Here is a 21,896-nt window from a genome sequence, read left to right on the forward strand (position 1 = left end):
ACAGCACTGTCTCTGGGAGTCCAGCCTGCACAGAGGTTTCACAGTGCCACCCAAAAGGAAAAGGGCCTCTACATTAATCTTACCAGAGGCAGACATCTCTCTAGTAAGCAGCTGGGAGAAGAAGTTGGCATTAATCTGACCACAGTTAGAAAAAGGAGGAAGGGAAGCCACTACTAGCTTCTATGAAGCCACAGGCTTCCCCTGCCCTATGTTTATGGAGCAGGTATCTTCAAAGAAACATGCATCCTATGAACTGTAGTTATATTTCTGACAAGATTTCACCAGTCAGTCCCTTTAACCTGTAACAAGGGAAGAGGTGAACCTGGGATACAACTGATTCAGACCAGCTCCTAAACAGGGCTAGAAAAGCAGTGCCCTATCTCAGAAGAGAGGACAGCAAAGCTGACATGCAGTAGCAAACCTGGGATCTTAATTCACCAAGTTTAGGCACCAATACATTTTCATCTCAGAGCTCAATGAAACCTACCCCTACATTTGGCACAGTTCACGTAGGGTGAATTGGTTTTGAATTGGGTACTTCTGAAGTTATCGCTGAGCAGGTGCCCAGAAGCACTGAACCTTTGTGACTGTAGCACTTGTTAGTGGGAGGACCTAGTGCCAGTTTAGAAAGAAGTGTCTAGCCTGCTTAATAGGGGCTTAACCATAGTCAGTCATTTGTAACATCTTTTGCGGAAGAATCAAAGTGTTTTACAACCATTAATTCAAAGTAGCCTCACAACGCCCCTGCAAGGTACATATTATTGCCATTTTATAGCGAGGACACCAAACACAGAGAGGTTAAGCTATCTGGCCAAGGTCACACAGCATGAAAGTGGTGGACCTAAGAAGACAACCCAGCAGTCCTGAGTAAGGTTGGCTGGAAAACAAGAATTCTGTTTCACAAAAAATGCTGAGGTTCACATTCCAGCAGGCTAGTCAGTCCCTTTCGCTCTGCTGCTGAAGCTATTCCACTTTGTATAAATCATAAAATATTCAGCAGATTAGTGTCTGGTGCTATAGGCATGTGATTAGGGCACTTACCTGAGATGCAGGAGACCCAGGTTTAAGTCCCTATTATCAGGCATAGCAGGGATTTAAATCTGGGTCTCCTGCATCTCAGGTGAGTGCCTTGGCTATTCTGGGTCTGTCTCTCTGGTTTTGAGTAAAAATTCCACCCTAGACTTGAGGAACCTTCCCAATAAAGTTTTCATGAAACCCAGTATACCTCTATGCAAAGTCAACCTGTTCCGATAAAGAACATTCGAGCCGCTCTAGTTCAGAATCCCAGCCCTTGTACCAGACTGCCTGAACAGAGCCATTGCTTCTCAGGTGAGGCAAGGGATGGCTTTGTGGAAGTCATCTTATAGTTGCTGACATTACCTTTCCTATTGCTAGTTTCAAATGTTATCTTATAGACCATTCAATACAAGGAGACTGTGTCCATTTTAAATGACATCTTTATTGTCACACCACTGATACGTTCGTAGGCATGGAGAAATGCTCTGCCCTCTGGAGCATCAGACTGCTATTGCTAGAAAAGGAGCAGCTTTCTTGGCAGTGGGAGGCAGGTTGGTTTCCCCACAACAGATTTCAAGTGCTCAGGCCCAGACTTCTTTCATACAGTAAAATAATAAGATGAGGCACAGCTGTAACCATGCTGATGAAGGCAACGGCTAGCCACCTCAGAGCCAGGCAATGGTCCAAACCACAGCCCTGAGAGCCTTATAATCCAGGTTAACCCTTGCCATTAGGAGGGGGATACTCTAATCCTGTAGCCACCGCAGCCCCCTATCTCATTCTAAGTGATAGCAGCTGCAGCTTGCTCCATTTTATGAAGATAATGTGCAGCATGCAGGCTCTGGGCAAGCTGCCAATGTACCCCCTGAGCTAGGCAGACTACAGGCACCCTCGGCCAGGGAATCTGGATATTTTCACACAAAACCGTCTTTAGATCTAAGCAGCCTTAAGGAAGGGTTCCCCTGCAGGAAAGACTGCAGCAGTTTTGGAGAGAAGTCTGCGCATTTGTGTTCCATTGCCACAAATGCACCCCTTGGATTCCCTGCTTAGGGATGCACTGATGAGCCACCTGCCTCACACCTCCAAACTCCCTCCCATTTCTCTGCTACATAAAAGTGACTGGCACAAAGGAGACTTGGAAACAAAGGTCTGTACTGCTGATGAACCAAAATAAGTAGGGCTCGCTTTTACAACAGACTGAGTCATATCCTGAGACGGAAGAGGGAACACAAATAGTAAAGGACAAGTTAAAAACCAACATTCAGGGGATCTACTTGATACACTGTATACAGAAAATTCACAGTTAAGGTTGCCAATCTGCATTTTAATTCAGCCACTAGTGCAGTGATTCCCAAACTTTTTACCTCATGCCCCTTTCAGCCACGGCTGGGCCGGCAGCCAGGACCCCGGATGTGGGGCCGGCAGCTGTGTCTGGGAGCGTATCCCCAGGCACAGGGCTGGCAGCCAGGAGATCCCCAGGCACGGACCAGGAGCAGAGCTGGGCAGCACTCCCTCCACACCCCCTGTGAGGGTTGGACTGGGCCCCCACTGCACCCCCCGAAACATTACTCTGCATCCCCCCGCCCCCCAGAGGGCGTGCCCCATGACTGAAGACCTCTGCACTAATGCCTAGGCATTGCAGCTTATATGAGAGAAAGTGCACTGCCCCTCTGTTTTCAGTTCCCCCTCCCAAACAGCAAAACTGAAATGAGGGTGCAAAGAGAAACAGCCCAAGTAGCTGGCTCTTGGGTGTGGTGTTCTTTGTATCAGCGAAAGATGTTATTCCCCGCTCCCCCACAAGCACAGCCTCTAAGGTGGCTGGGAGCAGGCTATAGGAAAGCTTTAACGCACAGGCCCTGGTAAATTAATATCAACCATCCTAGTAGATTGCTTGGGGATGAGAGTTTATCTTGGCACAATACCACTGCAGCTGTGTGAACCCAAGCATCACGTGTTATTTTAAAATGTTTAAGACAAAATACTCACCCCTCCCGTACTCTTTTACAGATTCCAGAGCAAGTGCTGCTCAGCTCCTAAACACATGATCTCAAAGAGACAGCAGCTTTCTGGGGCTGAATGAAGTCTGTAATTCAGTTATGTAGTTTTCCCCCTACACCTAAGGTTCATGGGTAACTGCTGATAGATGGTGACTTTCAGTGGCTTCTACTATACAAGAAGCCACTCATCTCTTGTTCCCTCAAGCCCCAATACTACACCCAAGTGCCAGTTCATCTTTTTTATACTTAATATGGCAGGTACCAAGCAGAAGTATGTATGATCATTGCTGGTTAAGGTGTCACATCTTAGACTATTTGGATTTAGTCAGAGCGTACATAGATTAATATGACCACAAAAGATGCTTCTCACAGATAGCCATTTCTAGTCATTTGAAGTCACCTCGGTGTTTAGAGTACATAACAGAGTTAGTCTGCCTTCCAGCACTCTGGTATAATATACACTGGATGTTTGTGTAGAGCAAAGGTGCTGAGATCCTCTCCTAGTTTCAACATGTGCAGTACATGTAAATGTATGACAGTGTCAAAGCACGGTAGGTTTCTGGATGTAGCTGCTGGTTTTAAAACAGTTCTTTAAAAACAGGTATCAGACTGTTTTCCTTGCCAACTTCATGAACTGTAAGACACATGGCATGTCCTTGCCCAGAGCTGGGTTATTTTCTGATCATATAGTGCACTTTTTTTGGGGTACAGAAGGGCACTAAGCATTGCACAGTCATTTAGACTTGGGAATTCTCCCCAATAGTTAGCAAGGAGTCATCTTTAGTCAGCACATGATGGAAGATAGGAGTTTGGATCAAAGTAGCAGTGAAGACTTGAGAAGGATCATAAGAGTAGATAGGAGCTGAGAGGGGTAGAACAAAGCTGGCTGCTAACGGAGCTTCGAGTGGCAGCTGCCTCTAGACGGTTCTTGTTATCTCTCAGGGGTGAGTGCGGCTTCCGCAAGATTCCCTAATCCTGTCAAAAAAAGTACAACTGCCTGTCATGACAATAACCTTTCCTCCAGCAACACAATGCAAGACAGCAGGATGCTGCCAAAGCAAAGGACTACATTTTTTTTTTTTTTTAAATAAAGCTGCTGAGGTGCTTGACAAGGCTTAGAAACAATTCTGCTTATATTGATGGTATTCCTCAACACAACTGCAGCAGAAACCCCAGCCAGCACTACAATGTCATCTAAGGAGTTGGCAGACGTAACAAGCAAATCATGAGCTGCAACACAGAAAGGCCTGGAAGAGACATCTGGGAAACAGAGAGGGGCTTTTGGACAAGGTGCTAACTTATTAGTCTTTTGTAATATATACCAAATATTAAAATGAATGTTTTCACTGCAGGAGGCTGAAAAAAATGCAGAAAGGATGGAGCTCTGCAATATAGCTTGCATTTCTAAGAGATCAGGAAACCAGGATCTGTGTTCATTAGCTTCTGCTGCTCATTCTCAGCCTGAAGTCAGAACTGGCTGCTAGAACTGAAATGGACAGTATCATAAGAGGGGATTAGAACCTCAGCTGGGAAATAAGATGCTTGTTCAGTTAACTCCAAATGTTTAAGGATAGTTCGGTGTTTTGACTCTATTCAAAGACTGGAGAAATTGAGTGCTGTATCCCTTAAAGTTAGATAGCCATATATACACCAAAAGAGCAGACAGGGGCCTACATGGGCACATTACACTTGCGTCTCTGAAGCGAGGCTCCTCCAGCTGGGTCAGTACTATGTGCATCTTTTTGCTAATTCATCACAGAGATTACAACCAAAAGACAGATTCAGAGCAACCCAAGGTCTGTGATGAATTAGAGCATGCATAAATGAATGTGAGGGGGTTGATACAAGCAGCACTTTAGTGTGGTTAGCTTGTACCTTCTACCCAAGGGAATCAGGAACAACTGCTCAGAAGCAGGATGGTTTCTAAATCCAGCATTTTGCCACAGCTTCTTAGTAGTAAATATCTCCCAAATGCCTAACACTTTCCGATCCTCCTTACGTTAGAGCCCATGGATGGGAGAAAGGACCATGTCTCAATAAATTCACACCAAGTGAATTCTGTTGTCATTTATTTAAAGTGTCCCCCTCCACAAATCAGCTAAGATCTCAGTCTTGGGCACAGCTCCTCCCCCCCCCCCCCCTTTTTTTTTTAAAAAAAGTGTTAAAGCAACAAGGCCTTAGAATGAAGTTTATAATCTGTTAATCCTTACAAAAACAGAATAGTAGGCAGAACTGAAGTAGTCCAGGCAACAGTGAAGTAGGAAAAACTAAGTATATAGTTGCTTGAAGCTTTTCAGTTTGGACAATCAGGTGATCAAGACTTGTTCTACGCTGGTTATTCCTCCCTTTACCAATTTACCACACAATTATGCTCCTCAGTGGCACAGAATCGGACATTCCACTTTCTCCACAAAATGTCCCGCTACTCCCAAGGCCACCCCCAGCAATTGGAGCATTCCTTCTATATTAAAAAATGATTAGAAAAAAGTTATAAAAAACTGTTTATTAAATAATGTAAAATTTCTCCATGGCACTTTCTTTTTTAAAGAGAAGATCTTAGGTTCCTGTTTGGAGCAGGCCAATGTAATTAGAATTGGGGAAGGAGGGAGAGGAGAGAAGATATCACCAGTGGCAAGCTGTTTCACAATCTAGATAGTCCCCTCATCCTCCCCCCAATCCCATGCATGATGGAACAGCCTAACCTAACCCTACCATCTCTGCATTAAAATGTCTTTTGTTTGGAAAAAGAAAGAGCTGTCACATCTGGTCACCTGGAGGAGCTGCGCTCTTTGCTCACACAGTCATCTTGAGAGGTAGTGTCACCATTACCCATCATGCTGCAAGTCCTCCTCTTTTTCCGCCGATGCATCATCCCTTCGGTCTCAGAGCCAGAATCACACTAAATACAGAGAAAGATAAAATGAAAAAACTAATCAATATAGGGAAATACAAACCTTCAGTTATTACTCAGAAGATCTGACAGTGAACCACACCTGTGCTAGTACAGTCACCAGAGAAGTTATCGTGCATATTCTTCCCTGAAATATCAAAAATTCTGTCCAAGAGAGCATGTTTAGAGTAAGGGACTAAGAACTAGGACTTCCAGATCTGTTCCTTGCCCTGCAACTCACTGCAATACACTTAGGGTAAGATTTTCAGGTATTCCAATCAGGCACCCAAAAGCCCCTGATTTTCAGACTGACTGCTCAGAACTTTCTGAGAAGTCAAGTCACTTAAGGTGTCTCAAGCTGGGCAACCAAAATCACTAGTCACGTTTGAAAAAAAATCTTGGCCCTAACTCTGCGGCCTTGTTCCCCATTTATAAAATAAGGATAGTTTTACTTGTTTATTTAAGGCTAGATACATGTTTGTAAAGTGAATAAAGAACCTCAGGTGAAAGGTGCTGTGCAAGTACTAAACTAGTCAAATTTTCTCAAAGACTGTAAAGGTTGGTGGGAACTCAAACTCACCCTCCCTCCCAGTAAGGATTTTTGGACGAGAATCTCTCATTCAGTTTCCTTTGAACACCTGAGAGAATTAGTTATGACATTTAATAAGAGTCAGTTAATAGATATAGCTACTGAGTAGCAAAAGAAGAAAGTTTGAAGGATGGGAGAGAAAATGAGAAGAATGTTTCCAGGTGTCAGAACGTGACACTGTCTGGCCGGAGAGAGGCGGCAGGGCCTACACGAGTCCCTACTCATGGGAGTGACAAGGTCTCAAAGAAGTTGGGAGTACATCTGTGCAACTTAAAAGCAAGGGAAGAAGATCTGCAAGGAGCTGGATGCCAAAACAAATGGGAAGCCAGTGGAGCCATTGGAAGATGGTGAAAGCAGCAGCACAAAGTACATTAAGCATAAAAGCATAAAGAGTCTGTGGTCCCGAGAATCAGGAACATCTCATAGCCAAGTTTGTTTTGGCAAGAGGAGTGGACCACCCCTCACAGAAGACTAAAGCTTTCACCAAGATCCCCACTGGTCCAGTTCTTTGCTTTATACTTGCACACTATTAGCTTCCTCTGCAATTTCGGATTTAACTTTGGAGTCTAACATTTATTCAACAGTTATCTTCAAACCCACTTGAGAATTGTGAGTCAGGGAGATGTATGTATTTTTAGAAAAGAAACAGACATGACTCCTTCGACAACAGGTGTGACGCAGCAGGGAGGAGGGAGCGTTGACCTGGGAACGTGGCAGGGGAGTTTCACTGGGGATAGGAGACCTGAGATCCTGTAACCTGAGCCAGGAGGGGGAGGCAACACCTCTGCCCGGGAAACTGGACAAAGGCTGTAGGAGAGAGCCTGCTGGGGAGGGGAGAGTTTGGTTTCAGTTTGGTGCTGGGTGGTGGAACGCAGGGAACCCCAGGGCTGGGGTCTAAGCTCCCTGCCCCTCCAGAACGACTTGACTGAGGAGTCCTGGTTGTACCCAGGAGCTTTGTTTTAGCCTGTGTTCTTATTGTCCAATAAACCTTCCGCTTTACTGGCTGGCTGAGAGTCACGGTGAATCCTAGGAACAGGGGTGCAGGGCCCGGACTCCCCCACACTCCGTGACAACTGGTGGCAGAAGTGGGATGTACTGCACCCCGTGAATGGCGCTTCCTGCAGTAAGTGCCTGGGGAAGAGTAAAACAAAGGGGGATTGATGGGGACCAGGCGTGCTGAAGATTCAGAGAGAGACGGTTTCAGGGGGTGGTTAACCCCTGGGAGTGTGTGACCAGAGAGAAGGACTTTTGCAGTAACAGGGTCCGCTGGTGGATTGCAGCGAGCGGTCCCAGGGGCGGAGGAGTCTGCAGCTCGACCCTGGCAAAGAGGTGGTGACCTCAAGAAGGACTGGCACCCTAGGAGTTCTTCCTGGAAACCGTGGAAAGCTGCACAGGCCTGCGAGTGGCCAGCAGGGAGATGTATGCTAAATGCCTTAAGAGTGACCTGGTGGAGCTGTGCAGGCAGAGGGGGCTGCACACTGGGAGGTCCACCAAGGAACAGCTGATTGCCCAGTTGGAGGAGAAGGATCACTTGGATGACCCGATCCTTGTCCCTGAGGGAAGCCGCCCGGTGGACGCAGTGTGGGCCCTGGGGCCTGACCAGGCTGAGAGGGGTCAGACTGCTGCCAAGGACATCCCGAGACCCTTCCTACCTATGCCTAGGGGAGGGGTTATGGGAAACCCAGTGAATACCGAGGGCACCCTGACCCCAGCAGCCAGCAGGGGATCCTCCCGGCGGAGCTCCCCATCCCTGGAGCGGAGGCGGCTGGAATGGGAGAGGGAGATGAAAATGAGGGAGCTGGAGGATCATGAAAAACAGTGTCAGCAGGAATGGGAGGAGAAGGAGAAACAGGCAGCATGAAGAGAAGCAGAGACAGCATGAGCTGGACCTGGCCAGACAGGAGTAGTGGGGCCCCGGCTGCGGTGAGTGAGGGGGGACCCAAGACTGCAAGGAGCTTTAATAAGTGCTTCCTGGCCCAGCGTAAGGAGGGGGAGGACATAGATAGCTTCCTGACGGCCTTTGAGAATGCCTGCGAGATGCACAGGGTTGACCCTGCAGACAGGCTCCAGTTTTTCACCCCCTTACTGGACCCCAAATCCGTGGAGGTGTACAGCCAAATGAAAGGGGCAGATGCAGGGGACTACGAACTGTTCAAAAAGGCCCTGCTCCGTGAGTTTGGGTGGACCCCCGAGATTTACTGGAAAAGGTTCCGGAGTCAGCGTAAAACGCCTGAGGTCACATACCTACAACCGGTCAACTGAATGCAGGGATATGTCCGCAAGTAGACAGCTGGGGCCCAAGCTAAAGGGGACCTGCTTGACCTAATTGTACATATGAACAGTGCCCTCCCGATCTGAGGCTATGGTTGGTGGACAAAAAGCTAGAGAACCCACAGCATGCAGGGCAGCTGGCCGACGAGTTTGTGAACAGTCGGTCAGGGGGTAGCAGGGAGGAGTCCCAAAAGAACAGGCCCCCCACGATGTAGAGAGAGAGTCACCATGGGACCTCCCAGCGGGGAAATATGGAGAACCCCCTCCCAAGGGGAACGCATGGCGTCAGGACCATCCGACCCGCTCGAGGGGACCAACGTGACATGAGCTGCTATCACTGTGGCCAGAGAGGCCACGTATGGACCCAGTACCCCAGGCTCAGGGACAGACTGAGCAGACCCAACCTACACAGGATTAACTGGGTAGGGACCCAGCTGGACGAGGGGCAGACGGCCCAGGCAAGGGGGGCTGCCAGCTTACCATCTGCTCAGGAGGGAAGAGTACCCCAGGCCAGCTCCTCCAGAGGGCTGGATGCTCTGGACTCAGGGTTCTCAGTTTACAGGGTGGGCGAGGGGCTGACCCTCTGGAGAGAGTGCCTTGTTCCCCTGGAGGTGGATGGGAGGAAGGTCAATGGATAATGGCGCTGGCCCGGCCCGAGGTGGTGGCCCCAGATCGGGTGGTGCCCAATACCTAACTGACCCTGACAGGGGTGGGCGGGACCCCATTCAAGGTGCCCATGGCAAGGGTACACCTGAAATGGGGGGCCAAGGAGGGCCCCAAGGACGTGGCGGTGCACCACCATTTGCCCACTGAGGTTTAGATGGGGGGAGGGACCTAGAGGACTGGCCAAGCAATCCCCAGAATGCCCTAGTTGTGACCCGTAGCGAGAGCTGGTGAGGGGCACTTCGCCCCAACCTTGAGAAGGGTACCACACCGAAGGCGCAGGACTCTACACTGGTGGGGAGGAAGCACAGAGGGGCCTGGCTCAGAGAGGCTGTAGCCTCAGACCTGGCCAGCGAGAGGGAACCGGTCCCCATCCCTTCCCCAGCCGCTGAGTTCCAGGCCGAGGTGCAGAAAGATCCCTCCTTGCGGAAGCTCAGGGACCTGGCCGACCTCAGTGTGGTACGGACCATAAGGAGAGGTTGCCAGGCCCACGACATCCCCCTCTCAGGGCACCAGGGAATCCGGCACACCCGGCAGAGGTTGCTACAGAACTTTTACTGGCCTGGGGTCTTTACCACTGTCCGGCAGTATTGCCGATCCTGCGACCCCTGTCAGAGGGTGGGGAAGGCCTGGGACAAGGGGAAAGTGCCTTTGAGACCTTTGCCCATCATAGAGGAGCCTTTCCAGAAGGTGGCCATGGACATAGTGGGACCTCTCAGCAAGACGACCCGGTCGGGGAAGAAATACATTCTGGTGGTGGTAGATTTTGCCACCCGCTACCCCGAGGCAGTGCCCTTAGCTTCCATTGAAGCAGACACTGTGGCAGATGCGCTCCTGACCATTTTCAGCCGAGTGGGGTTCCCCAAGGAAGTCTTGACAGACCAAGGATCCAACTTCATGTCGGCCGTGCTCCGGTGCTTATGGGAGAAATGTGGGGTCTGGCACAACTGGGCCTCAGCTTATCACCCCCAGTCCAATGGGCTGGTGGAGAGGTTCAATGGGACGCTAAAGATGCTGCTGAAAACCTTTATGAACCAGCACCCGCAGGACTGGGACAAGTACTTACCTCACCTGCTGTTCGCGTACAGGGAGGTACCCCAGGAGTCTACCGGATTTTCGCCTTTCGAACTGTTATATGGAAGGAGGGTAAGGGGCCCCCTGGACCTGATGAGAGACGAATGGGAGGGGAAGGCCACTCCCAATGGAGAGTCAGTGGTGGAGTATGTCCTGATCTTCCGAGAGAGACTTGCTGAACTCATGGGCCTGGCCAGGGAGAATCTGGCCAGAGCCCAGAAGCAGCAGCAGGTCTGGTATGACCGCACGGCATGGGCCCATGCCTACGCCACCGGGGATCAGGTGATGGTTCTCATCCCCGTGAGAAAGAATAAACTACAGGCTGCCTGGGAAGGCCCTTTCAAGGTTGTCAAGCAGCTAAATGAAGTAAACTATGTGGTGGAGCTGTCTAACCGGGTACACACATTATCCCAGGGGGAATGTGGTTTTGGCCGTGTGTGGACATTGGGAGGAGCAGGGAGATGACCCGTTAGTAGATCTATTTCCTGGGACCAGAGCTGGTTCACCGTTGGAAACAATTCCTCTCTCGGATCAACTAACCCCTGCTCAGCAAGCTGAGATCAGGGGGGTGCTGCATCCGTACCGACAGCTGTTTTCCAACCAGCCTGGAGGCACTAATCTGACTGTCCACCAGGTGCAGACAGGATCGCACCCGCCGATAAGATGCTCCCCCTTCCGAGTCACAGGGAAAACTGCTCAGGACCTGGAAAGAGAGGTCAGGGACATGCTGGCTTTGGGGGTGATCCAGCCATCTGCCAGCCCTTGGGCCTCGCCGGTGGTGCTGGTCCGCAAAAAGGACAGGTCGATCTGGTTCTGTGTGGACTATCGGAAGCTCAATGCCATCACTGTATCTGATGCCTACCCCATGCCCAGGCCTGATGAGCTCCTAGACAAATTGGGAGGAGCTCGATACCTTACCACCATGGACCTTACAAAGGGATACTGGCAAGTGCCGCTGGATGCAGATGCCCGGCTGAAATCAGCCTTTATCACCCCTCTGGGGCTCTGTGAGTTCCTGACCCTGCCTTTCGGCCTCAAGGGAGCGCCGGACACCTTCCAGTGCCTGGTGGATCAGCTACTGAAGGGGATGGAGAGTTTTGCCGTGGCATATATTGATGACATCTGTGTCTTTAGCCAGACCTGGGAGGACCATGTGTCCCAGGTTAGACAAGTGCTGGACCGACTCCAGGAGGCTGGGCTGACCATAAAAGCTGAGAAGTGCAAGGTGGGGATGGCTGAAGTATCTTACCTGGGCCATCGGGTGGGTAGCGGCCACCTAATGCCAGAACCAGCTAAGGTGGAGGTGATCAGAGACTGGCCCGCTCCCCACACCAAAAAGCAGGTCCCAAGCCTTTATTGGGTTGGCAGGATACTAACAAAGGTTTGTGCCCCGCTTTAGCGCCATAGCCACCCCCATCACTGAGCTGTGCAAGAAGGGGAAGCCAGACAAGGTTGTCTGGACCGAGCAGTGCCAGGAGGCCTTCCGGGCGCTGAAGGAGGCTCTAGTCAGTGGCCCAGTTCTGGCAAACCCAGACTTTGACAAGCCCTTTATGGTGTTCACCGACACCTCAGACACGGGACTGGGGGCGGTGTTAATGCAGGAGGATCAAAAGGGGGAAGAGACACCCCATTGTGTACCTGAGCAAGAAGTTGCTACCCTGGAAGCAACACTACGCGGCCATCAAGAAGGAATGCCTGGACATGGTGTGGGCCTCAAGAAACTAGAGCCATATCTCTTTGGGCAACACTTCACCATGTACATCGACCACGCTCCCCTGACCTGGCTGCACCAGATGAAAGGAGCCAACGCCAAACTCCTGAGGTGGAGCCTGCTCCTGCAGGATTATGACATGGATGTGGTCCATGTGAAGGAAAGTGCCAACATGGTAGCGGATGCGTTGTCCCAGAGAGGGGGCCCTGAACTTCCCCAGGTCACTGGTCAGAGTGACCCCGCTCAGTTCAGTCTCGAAGAGGGGAGAGATGTGACGTAGCAGGAAGGATGGAGTGTTGACCTTTGAATGTGGCAGGAGAGTTTCACTGGGGATGGGAGACCTGAGAGCCTATAACCTGAGCCAGGAGAGGGAAGTAACACCTCTGCTTGGGAAACTGGACAAAGGCTGCAGGAGAGAGCCTGCTAGGGGGTGGGGTGGGATGTTGGTTTCAGTTTGGTGCTGGATGGTGGAACGCAGGGAACCCCAGGGCTGGGGTCTAAGCTCCCTGCCCCCCCAGAAGGACTTGACTGAGGGGTCCTGGTTGTACCCACGAGCTCTGTTTTAGACTGTGTTCATATTGTCCAATAAACCTTCCGCTTTACTGGCTGGCTGAGAGTCACGGTGAATCCCAGGAACAGGGGTGCAGGGCCCAGACTTCCCCACACTCTGTGACAACTGGTTGAAAAGGGTAGCGTAGTCATGGGATAAGGGTCATTTGCAGTGGCAAATCCTTACCTCTGAATCAGAGTCTGAGGAGCTGGAGCTGGAGGAACTGGAGGAATCACTGGAACTATCAGAAGCAATACCTGTTGATTCTTGTAGATCAACTGAATCAGCCAACACTGCCAGCTCAGGATGCTCTTGTTTTAGGATCCTAAACACAACCATCATGATTCGCATTTAGAACACATAATGAGAAACAAAAGAATGTTTTAATTTACACTAGCATACTCCACAAAATCTGTCCATTGCCACATTAGTAAAAAAGCAGCAGATAATGATTCGCTAGCAAGGTGCAACACCTAACATTGTGCAACTTCCTGCACTCTAGCTTTGATGGCTTTTTATATAGTTTCCATAGTTATTTTATCTCAATTTAATATTCTAACACAGAATATCAGAGTAGAGGACATTAACAAGGTTTTGATATCAATAAGGTCCTCCTGAAGGGAGGATAGAATTAGCAGTGGTAACGGAGTTGCTTTTTAAAAATTATTCTTAAAGTAGTTAGAAGTAAACTGTGCTTATATTCAGAGGTTACTGGGTGAGAAAAATACCTTGAATTTAAAGGTTTCCATAAGATGCTAGATCGGGCCACTAGACAGCTCTAGAGATCAGTAAGACATATGAAGCCTTTCACTTCTAGATTAAATGGATAAACATGAGTCACCTCAACAGTGATCTAAAGTTGTTGCTACCTGATGGCTAGTTAGCAGAATCTCAGCTCCTCCCACTAGAGCAGCGTCCATGTCACAAGAACCACATCACAATTAGCCTCATTGATGGTGGTCTCTGCAGAGCCAGAGAGCGAATGGAAAGGGAGAAGAAGATACTCTCACCATAGCAGTAATCTCTTCAGATCAGGGGAAAAGATGCATCCCTTCCAGGGGATAGCGGACTTCCATCTCCAAGGCAAACAACAGAACTCCCATCTCCACGCCCGCTAACGTAAATCCTTTCACCAGTACTACATTCCCCTTAAATGCTTAGAGCAGTAACTCCCAGTACATTGGATCACGTACCACCTTAAAAATTGTGAAGTAACTGATGGAACATCAAACACACGCAGCACCCGTGGAACATGAACCACACTTTGGGAATCCCTGACTTAGAGCATTAGTTTACTAACCTACTGCCTCTACAATTTATCATGCTTGGCAAAGAATTTTCAGATTGCATCGTCTGAGTTTCATGCATATCACTTGAATGCATCAAGTCAGCTCCATGAGAGGTGAAATCCAGATCAGATCCTTCCCCAAACAGCAAGACTAAGCTACCAACTCACAGGGGAGGGAGCCAAGAAAAGTTGCTCTAAAAAGCAGGGCACAGTTTAGAAAACATGTCTTTAAAATGACACAATGTGTTTTTCCCCCAAGAAAGTCACACGTGAGTATGTACTGTTAGTGTTATTCCAGCTGCATGTCTTGCTTTGAAAGAAGTGTTTGGACTATCCCTTCAACTACCTGGAAATTAGAAATAGGAACAGAATTTACTGCACCGTTACCTGTACCACTTCCTTGATAATTTCGGCCTCCCTCTTACTGTCTTGTGCCATACCACAGGGAAGTTGGTACAGCTGGCAAAGTTCTGTGTGATGGCAATGGTTGTATCGAGATTGAGAACTACGTGCCACCAGCCACCTACAAAATGCAATGCAAGAGCAACTTTTAAATACACTTTTTCTATTGTTTACCTAAAGTACTGTAGATACATCTATCTAAGATACTTAATATGGCTCCTATCGCCACAGTATCTGAGCATCTCGCAGTCTTTAATACATTTTCCCTCAACACCCCAGTGCTGTTATTTTACAGATGGAAAACTGATGCACCAAGAGACTAAGTGGCTTACCTAAAGTGACACATGATGTCTGTGGCAAAGCAGGGAACTGAACTTGATTCTCCCAAGTCACAGGCAAGGGCCTTAATCACTGAAATATCCTTCCTCTGCAGCTAGAATCAGCAATAGCTAATGGAGCCCATATTAAGAGGTGGGGTTGTATGTACATTAGACCTTTCTGTGGTTATGAATTTATGTGCACATTATAAAGTCATAACCACAGTTGTACACATCTCATGACAATCAAGTTCAGAACACTACAAGCCTCCATAAAAGGCCTTACTGACATACTTTTATAGTACAATAATACAGCATACAATCAGTTGGTTCAACCGCTCATTTTAGGGATTTAAACCTTCGGTTCTTCTTTTGAGTTTCTGAACCCTGATTGTCAAACCTTCATACTAGGGGGTCCCTCCACTCACACTCTGACATCTTCCCCATATGATGACCAAATACAGAAGACTGCCTGCAGGCTTTTTTCCTAGCTCTCTTATTCCAGAATTTCCCCCCATACATAAGCCCCTATTGGAAAGCTGTAATCCTTTGACTCAGTGCAGTATTCATAGAAATGCTATGCCCTTTTAATAGAGACACTTTTAGAAGCTACGGCATAATCTTTCATTTGAAATTAAAGTTGTGGAAAAAATAAGATGGATAGGGTCTGTCTGCATCTTTCCACAACTCTTTCCTCACACCTCACAAATCCTGTCATTTGTTACACTGTCAGTAACCCCAAGAAAACAAACAGAGAATAAGAGAAAGTTATTTGTCTTCAAAGGCCTCTATTCTTTCATGCTTTGATTACTTCCTCACTGTATAGTTTAGTTCAGGATCACTTTCCCAAACACACTGCATGTTGTGTGTCTCATGTCCTGCTTGTTATGCCATCAGTCCCCTGTAACAGGGGAACATACTTCACATTTATGTTTTGGATATTCAAAGAGCAACATGAAAATGGTTTGAAACAATGTACAGTTTGGAAAATGGAGGACAAGTGTGTATACTTTTTCAACAAGGATACATCTAAATATGTGTTCTCCCATACTACTACAGATTTCCATTGAAGACAGCCACACATACCTGGCACAAAGACGGTCTCGCCTGGTTTTTGCACAATTTCCAGAGGTTTGAATTCAGGGGGCCAGGTGGGGAGCTGCGTCCTAGGGTATATGATACTGAACCAAGTGATCGCCTCATCCTGCTGGTTCCCTCCTTCTTCCCGCGTCACTTTGATCAACTCTCTGGGAGTGCTGGTAGGGAAGAGGCACCAGCGCTTATGTCCGTGGACTAAGGCATTCCAAGCACTGGTTCCCAGAGGGTCAATATGAATTCCTGTTCCTGACCGAGGTGGGCCCATTACAAACCATCTGCACATGGGGGAAAAAAAACATCCAGGTGCATTACAAGAGATAATTACTTTCTTCTATGAACTTTCCTTTCCATTAAGCAAGCATGTTTCCCTTCCATTTCTACCACAGCCTGAAATTAACATGGCTCTCTATATATTTCTTTGTGCACCCGAAGCAGAGTTTGCAGCAAAGCATTGACTATAGGGATTGTTAGTTTAATACTGCAGCAAAAGGTGCATAACATTTTTGCCTAGGACCTATACAAACAATGGCAATTGTTTTCTTAGTTTCTTGGAGCAAGGGTTTGTTTATATTACAATAAAAATAGTTTAGAAACCAGAAACTGTTTCTCAGTAGATTAGGATTATATCTATTTTAAGGGCATAAACCACCTGGTGTATAAGATGGTAATTGTGTTTTTCTAAGCTTTTTCTTGGTTGTGAGTAGCATCTATAGATGTACTGTTCTACAATTCTTGTTCCAATGAGGAATAAACAAAAACCATCTTCAGGTAAGGGATAAGAAGATGAAGTTAAGACAGCTCCCATCACCCACACACTGTTCACTTTTGACTTTCTATTCACTACTGCATCATTTACCTGGTCATAGTTAATCCTCCAATAGCCTCATTGGGAGGATATGCAAGTGTGCAAGTCATTTTTCTCCATGCAGAGAACTATTGCTTCGAAGGCTTAAAGTTACACCCATCCTTAGTGATCTCAATTGGTCTGGGACAGTATATGAAAATGTACATAAGAATGTTATCATACTAGATACTGATATCTTAAGTGTGGTTAATTATTACTAGATGTCCACAAGAGAAGGAAATAAATGCAGGTATCTACTTCCTGTGTGGGCAGAAGAGAGATTATGAATTCAGCACTCAAACAAGGGAATTGTGAGGACTATTTCAATAAGATGCTTTGAGATCATCAATTATGACTAGCAAAAAGAAAAGGAGTACTTGCGGCACCTTAGAGACTAACAAATTTATTTGAGCATAAGCTTTCATGAGCTACAGCTCACCAGGTGACAGTGCTGGAAATGGCAAATACCCCCAACACAAGAATTGTTCACATCCCTGAGCTACATAGTTGGATCGATGTTAACTTTGTACTGCAGGCCAGTCCAAATGTGTGTGGGGCATCTAAATCAGCTTTCAGAAAGACTTTGCTACTTTGAGACAATTACAGTTAATTGATAGGCAGTTAAGGTAAAAACTCTAATGTAGAAGCCCATTGACTTTTCAGAGGCAGAGCTTATATGAAGTATGGAGCTAACATGAACTAGCTAAGTCTAACCTAAACCTGACACTTTCCTAGGACTGGTCTACATTGAAAACTTACATCCACAACCCTGAGACACAGTTATGCTGACCGAACCCCTGGTGTAGGCAGCATTAGGTTGATGGAAGAATTCTTCCATCAACCTACCTACTGCCTCTCAGGGGAGGGTGGATTACCTCTGCAGACAGATACTGTCTACATTGAAGAGCTACAACAGCACTGCTGCTGTAGAGTTTTAGCCCTAATCTATACATGACCTAAAATACTGCTTGCTTTAGCAGGGCTGGACTTAAGCACAACCAAAGTCTCATTGAAGACTAATAGTAAATTTGACCCCAGTAACATAATTTGAAAATTCAAAGGCACTTTACAGCCACAAAACATGGCTCTGGGGTAGGCATTATTTTCATTTTACAGATGAGGAAACTGAGGCACAGAGCAACTTGTCTAAAGTCACAAAGCAAGTCTGTACCAAGAGCTGTTAACAGAACTCAGGAGTCCTTATTCTGAGTTTTCTCCTCTCTGTTCTGTATTTGCATGATAATCTTGAGATATTTATAATCAAAGTAAATTTAGTCTGCTCATGAGCAAGTGACAGAAGAAATTGGAATCCCCATCTCATCGCCACCCCATAGATACTGTACCTATAAGGTGGTCTGCGCTTCTCTCCTGCATATTGGAATAGATCATCAGTGAAGAACGTGGGCACTTTGTAGTCTTCCAGAAGTTTCCTACGCTTAGGGTGCTCTCCATAGCTGCTGTCGAAGATGTAAAGGGGGCTGTCATCACGTGTGTTCTCCATATACTCTATGTAATATTTCATCTTCATCTTCACAGAGTACCCATCATTGTCCTCACCACACTTGAACTTCTGGTTCCTGTACTTGCGTTTCAGGCGTTCTAGAGTCCACTTCTCTTGGGCAGACCAGCCCATCTGAGCATTCAACAGGACTACAGGCTTATAAGGCTTTTCATACCGCTCAACAAATTCTTCCACCGATAAGTGGAGTGCATCTGCCCTTTCCACATTATCCTGTAAAATCAGAGAACAGTTGGGAAAAAAGAACTGCAATGCACCACAAACTGTCATCACCACCACAGGCCAAGTTTCTAAAGGTCGGTCCCTAAAATTATGTCTACGCTATAGCTGTAGTACCATAGTGTAAACACTTCCTACAGTGACAGAACAGGTTTTTTCCATTGCTGTAGGTAGTCCAGCACCCCAAGCAGCAGTAGCTAGGCTGATGGAAGCATTCTTCCATTGACCTAGTTGTGTCTTCACGGAGGTTAAGTTGGCATAGCTACAGCACTCTGAGATGTGAATTCTTCACACCCCTGAGTGCTGTAACTATGTCAACCTAACGTGTAAATTTACCAGATGCAGCTTAGGCCTGGCCTACGCTTACATGGGCAAATCTAGAGGATACACTTGCATTCAAATCTAGAGGATATGGAGACATTACACAGACTGCATGCCATTTTAGGCTTCGCCTGCACAATACTGCACTGTCAGCTCCCAACTGTAATAAGCCTCTGTCCCTGCTCCTACACACATCACTATCATGAGCTATATGAGCATATTTAAATTTTGCTTAATGCTCTTCACTGTAGAGGTGACGCAAGATGCACTAGAGGTAAGGAAATCCACAGCCTGCAGCCTGGCAAACAGTTCCCCTTGCACAGCATTTTACTCTGCTATTTGTGATGTGAGAATTTATTTTTTCCTCCCCCTGATACCATGGGGAAGGGATTTAGAAGCTACCTTTGAATTCAGTAGGCATGCCTGTGTTAAGTAAAAATACACAGCACTATAGAAAACAAGTTTTCCCAAGTCCCTTGTCAACAATCCTGTTTTTATTATTTTGTTTCATTTTGTATCATCCTCTGATTCCCCCATCCTGTCTTCGTCAGACGTTTCTATGTATCTCCCAGACTCTCCTTTCAAGTCACCTAGTTAAATATTGTAGGAGCAACAATCATGCAGCACTAGGGCAGTTAACCAAATGACAATAGCTTTTTTCCATTTCCAAGCATTTTCCTTTCCTTTAATGGGCAATATGTGGACTTATCTACAGTTCCTGCCCCCTTCCCCCACTCATATTCCAGCACCAAAAACGTGCTTGACGAGCTTCTGGGCAGGGGAGAGCTCCACCCCTGAATTCTAGGAGTCACACTAACTGAAGAGCAGCAGGAGGCGCTCTCTCCCTCTCTCAAGTAAGGAGGCAGCTACTTCTTGTAAGAAGGCAACACTGCCCTCTGCCATTATCTGGCCAGTCCACTGCTCTCCTACAGCTTGAACGATGCCCAATTTAGACTAAAGCTCTTTGGGCCAGGCACTGGCAATTTCTTAGCTGCCTGCAAAGTACCAGCTGTACCTCTGGCTGTGAATAATTTGCTGGCTTCACAGTACTAGACCACCGGTCCGACAGCACTGCGCTGCTCTCCCAGTACAACCTCCTGCCTCCAGGTCAGTGGTTCTCAAACTTTTTTACTGGTGACCCCTTTCACATAGCAAGCCTCTGAGTGAGATCCCCCCCAACCTTATATATTAAAACCACTTTTTAATATATTTAACACCATTATAAACGCTGGCGGCAAAGCAGGATTTGGGGTGGAGGCTGACAGCTCATGACCATCCATGTAATAACCTCGCAACCCCCTGAGGGGTCCCAACTCCCAGTTTGAGAACCCCTGCTCTAGGGAACCACAGAGCCATCTGTGCCCTCCCCCACTCCTCTTCATATGTGGGGCAGTTAAAGGGGACAGGGGGAGTCTCCCATCTTCCCCTTTGCGAGCTCCCACACACACCTTGGATGGTTGCTCTGGGGACACACCAAGCCCCTTGCTAGGTGCTTCTTCCTGGAGCATCTTGGAGGGGGGGGGGCACTCCACCATTCCTTTACCAGAGACTCTAGGCTCTTTACCCCAAGATCCGAGTTCAGCCTGGAGATCCCATTGCCAAGGAACCAACACCCCCGGGCCAGGCTGCACCGTAAAGCGCCCCCCTTCCCCCTTTTGGAGCTCAGCTCTGGAACTGAGCGTCCGCGCCCCCCCCCTTCCCCCTTTTGGAGCTCAGCTCTGGAACTGGGCGTCCGCGCCCCCCCTCCCCCCCCCTTTTGGAGCTCAGCTCTGGAACTGGCCGTCCGCGCCCCCCCTCCCCCCCCCCTTTTGGAGCTCAGCTCTGGAACTGGGCGTCCGCGCCCCCCCCTCCCTCCCCCTTTTGGAGCTCAGCTCTGGAACTGGGCGTCCGCGCCCCCCCTCCCCCTTTTGGAGCTCAGCTCTGGAACTGGGCGTCCGCGCCCCCCCCTCCCCCTTTTGGAGCTCAGCTCTGGAACTGGGCGTCCGCGCCCCCCCCTCCCCCTTTTGGAGCTCAGCTCTGGAACTGGGCGTCCGCGCCCCCCCCTCCCCCTTTTGGAGCTCAGCTCTGGAACTGGGCGTCCGCGCCCCCCCCTCCCCCTTTTGGAGCTCAGCTCTGGAACTGGGCGTCCACGCCCCCCCCCCCCCTTTTGGAGCTCAGCTCTGGAACTGGGCGTCCGCGCCCCTCCCCCCCCCCTTTTGGAGCTCAGCTCTGGAACTGGGCGTCCGCGCCCCTCCCCCCCCCCCTTTTGGAGCTCAGCTCTGGAACTGGGCGCCCCCTCCCGGCCGGCCCCCACGTGCACCTCCCCAGGCTCGGGTCTGGCAGGAGCCGACCCCCGGGCTCCCCCTAGCCTGGTCCGCACCGTGCAGGCCGCCGGGCTCAGCGGGAAGGTCTCGCAGTAGTTGTGCCGGGTCCAGTCCAGCGAGTCCTTCAGCTCGGGCCGGGCGCTGCGCTTCGCCTCCCGGATCCGCTTCTTGCTCTTGTGGTTCATACTCGGCGACCCGGGGCCGGGGCCCGCCGCCTCCTCCGCTCCCGGACGGGCCCCGACAGCCGCCTCCTCCGCTCCAGGCCCCAGGACCCTCTGCTGCTGCCACCGGCACCGCTAGGGAATCCCGGCCCCGTCGCCGGCTCCGTTCCTGGCCAGGGCCCAGGGCCGCCCGGGACTCCGCCAAACCTGCGGCCTGGAGGCTTCGAGAAATTTCACCCCTGCCGCTACCTCGACCTCAGCCAGACCGGAGCCCCGCCCACGAGCGCCGCGGCGCGATCCTATTGGTCATTGCCGTGTCTTCCGCCACGCGCCCCTGCCCATCCCCAGCAATGATTGGCCGTGGTGGACCCGGAGAGGTGGGGTCTTTGCCGCCATCTTGGGAAGGAAACGTCAGAGGTAGGGAGGGGACAAGAAGGGAGGCAGCTAGGGCTGAGCAGGGGAGCTCCCTCCTTCACCCATCCTCCTTTCTTGTGCTTCTCTTCTCCAGGTTCCCCCGCGCTCCACTTTCTCTGTGCTCTCCCTGATGTCCTTCCCTTCTTCTCTTCATCCTCCTCCACTTCCACTCACTCCCAGCCCCTTGACTTTTCAGACACTTAAATGTACAGAGCAGCACTCTCAGTCCCTTTCCTCTGACTCCTAGG

General features: G+C 49.0%; 1 protein-coding gene across 1 annotated transcript; it reads right to left on the minus strand.

Moving 5' to 3' along the window:
* Positions 1-219: 219 nt before the first annotated feature.
* JMJD6 (jumonji domain containing 6, arginine demethylase and lysine hydroxylase) lies at positions 220-21,500 on the minus strand. Its single transcript, XM_074970559.1, has 7 exons — positions 21,130-21,500; positions 18,055-18,443; positions 15,856-16,142; positions 14,438-14,573; positions 12,949-13,087; positions 5,786-5,913; positions 220-3,989 (listed from the first exon to the last, which is right to left on the minus strand). Exons 1-7 carry the CDS (start codon positions 21,256-21,258, stop codon positions 3,953-3,955), a joined length of 1,245 nt encoding a protein of 414 aa, XP_074826660.1. The 5' UTR covers positions 21,259-21,500; the 3' UTR covers positions 220-3,952.
* Positions 21,501-21,896: the final 396 nt, after the last annotated feature.

Source organism: Natator depressus, chromosome 14, assembly GCF_965152275.1.
Source record: "Natator depressus isolate rNatDep1 chromosome 14, rNatDep2.hap1, whole genome shotgun sequence".
Lineage (NCBI taxonomy): Eukaryota > Metazoa > Chordata > Testudines > Cheloniidae > Natator > Natator depressus.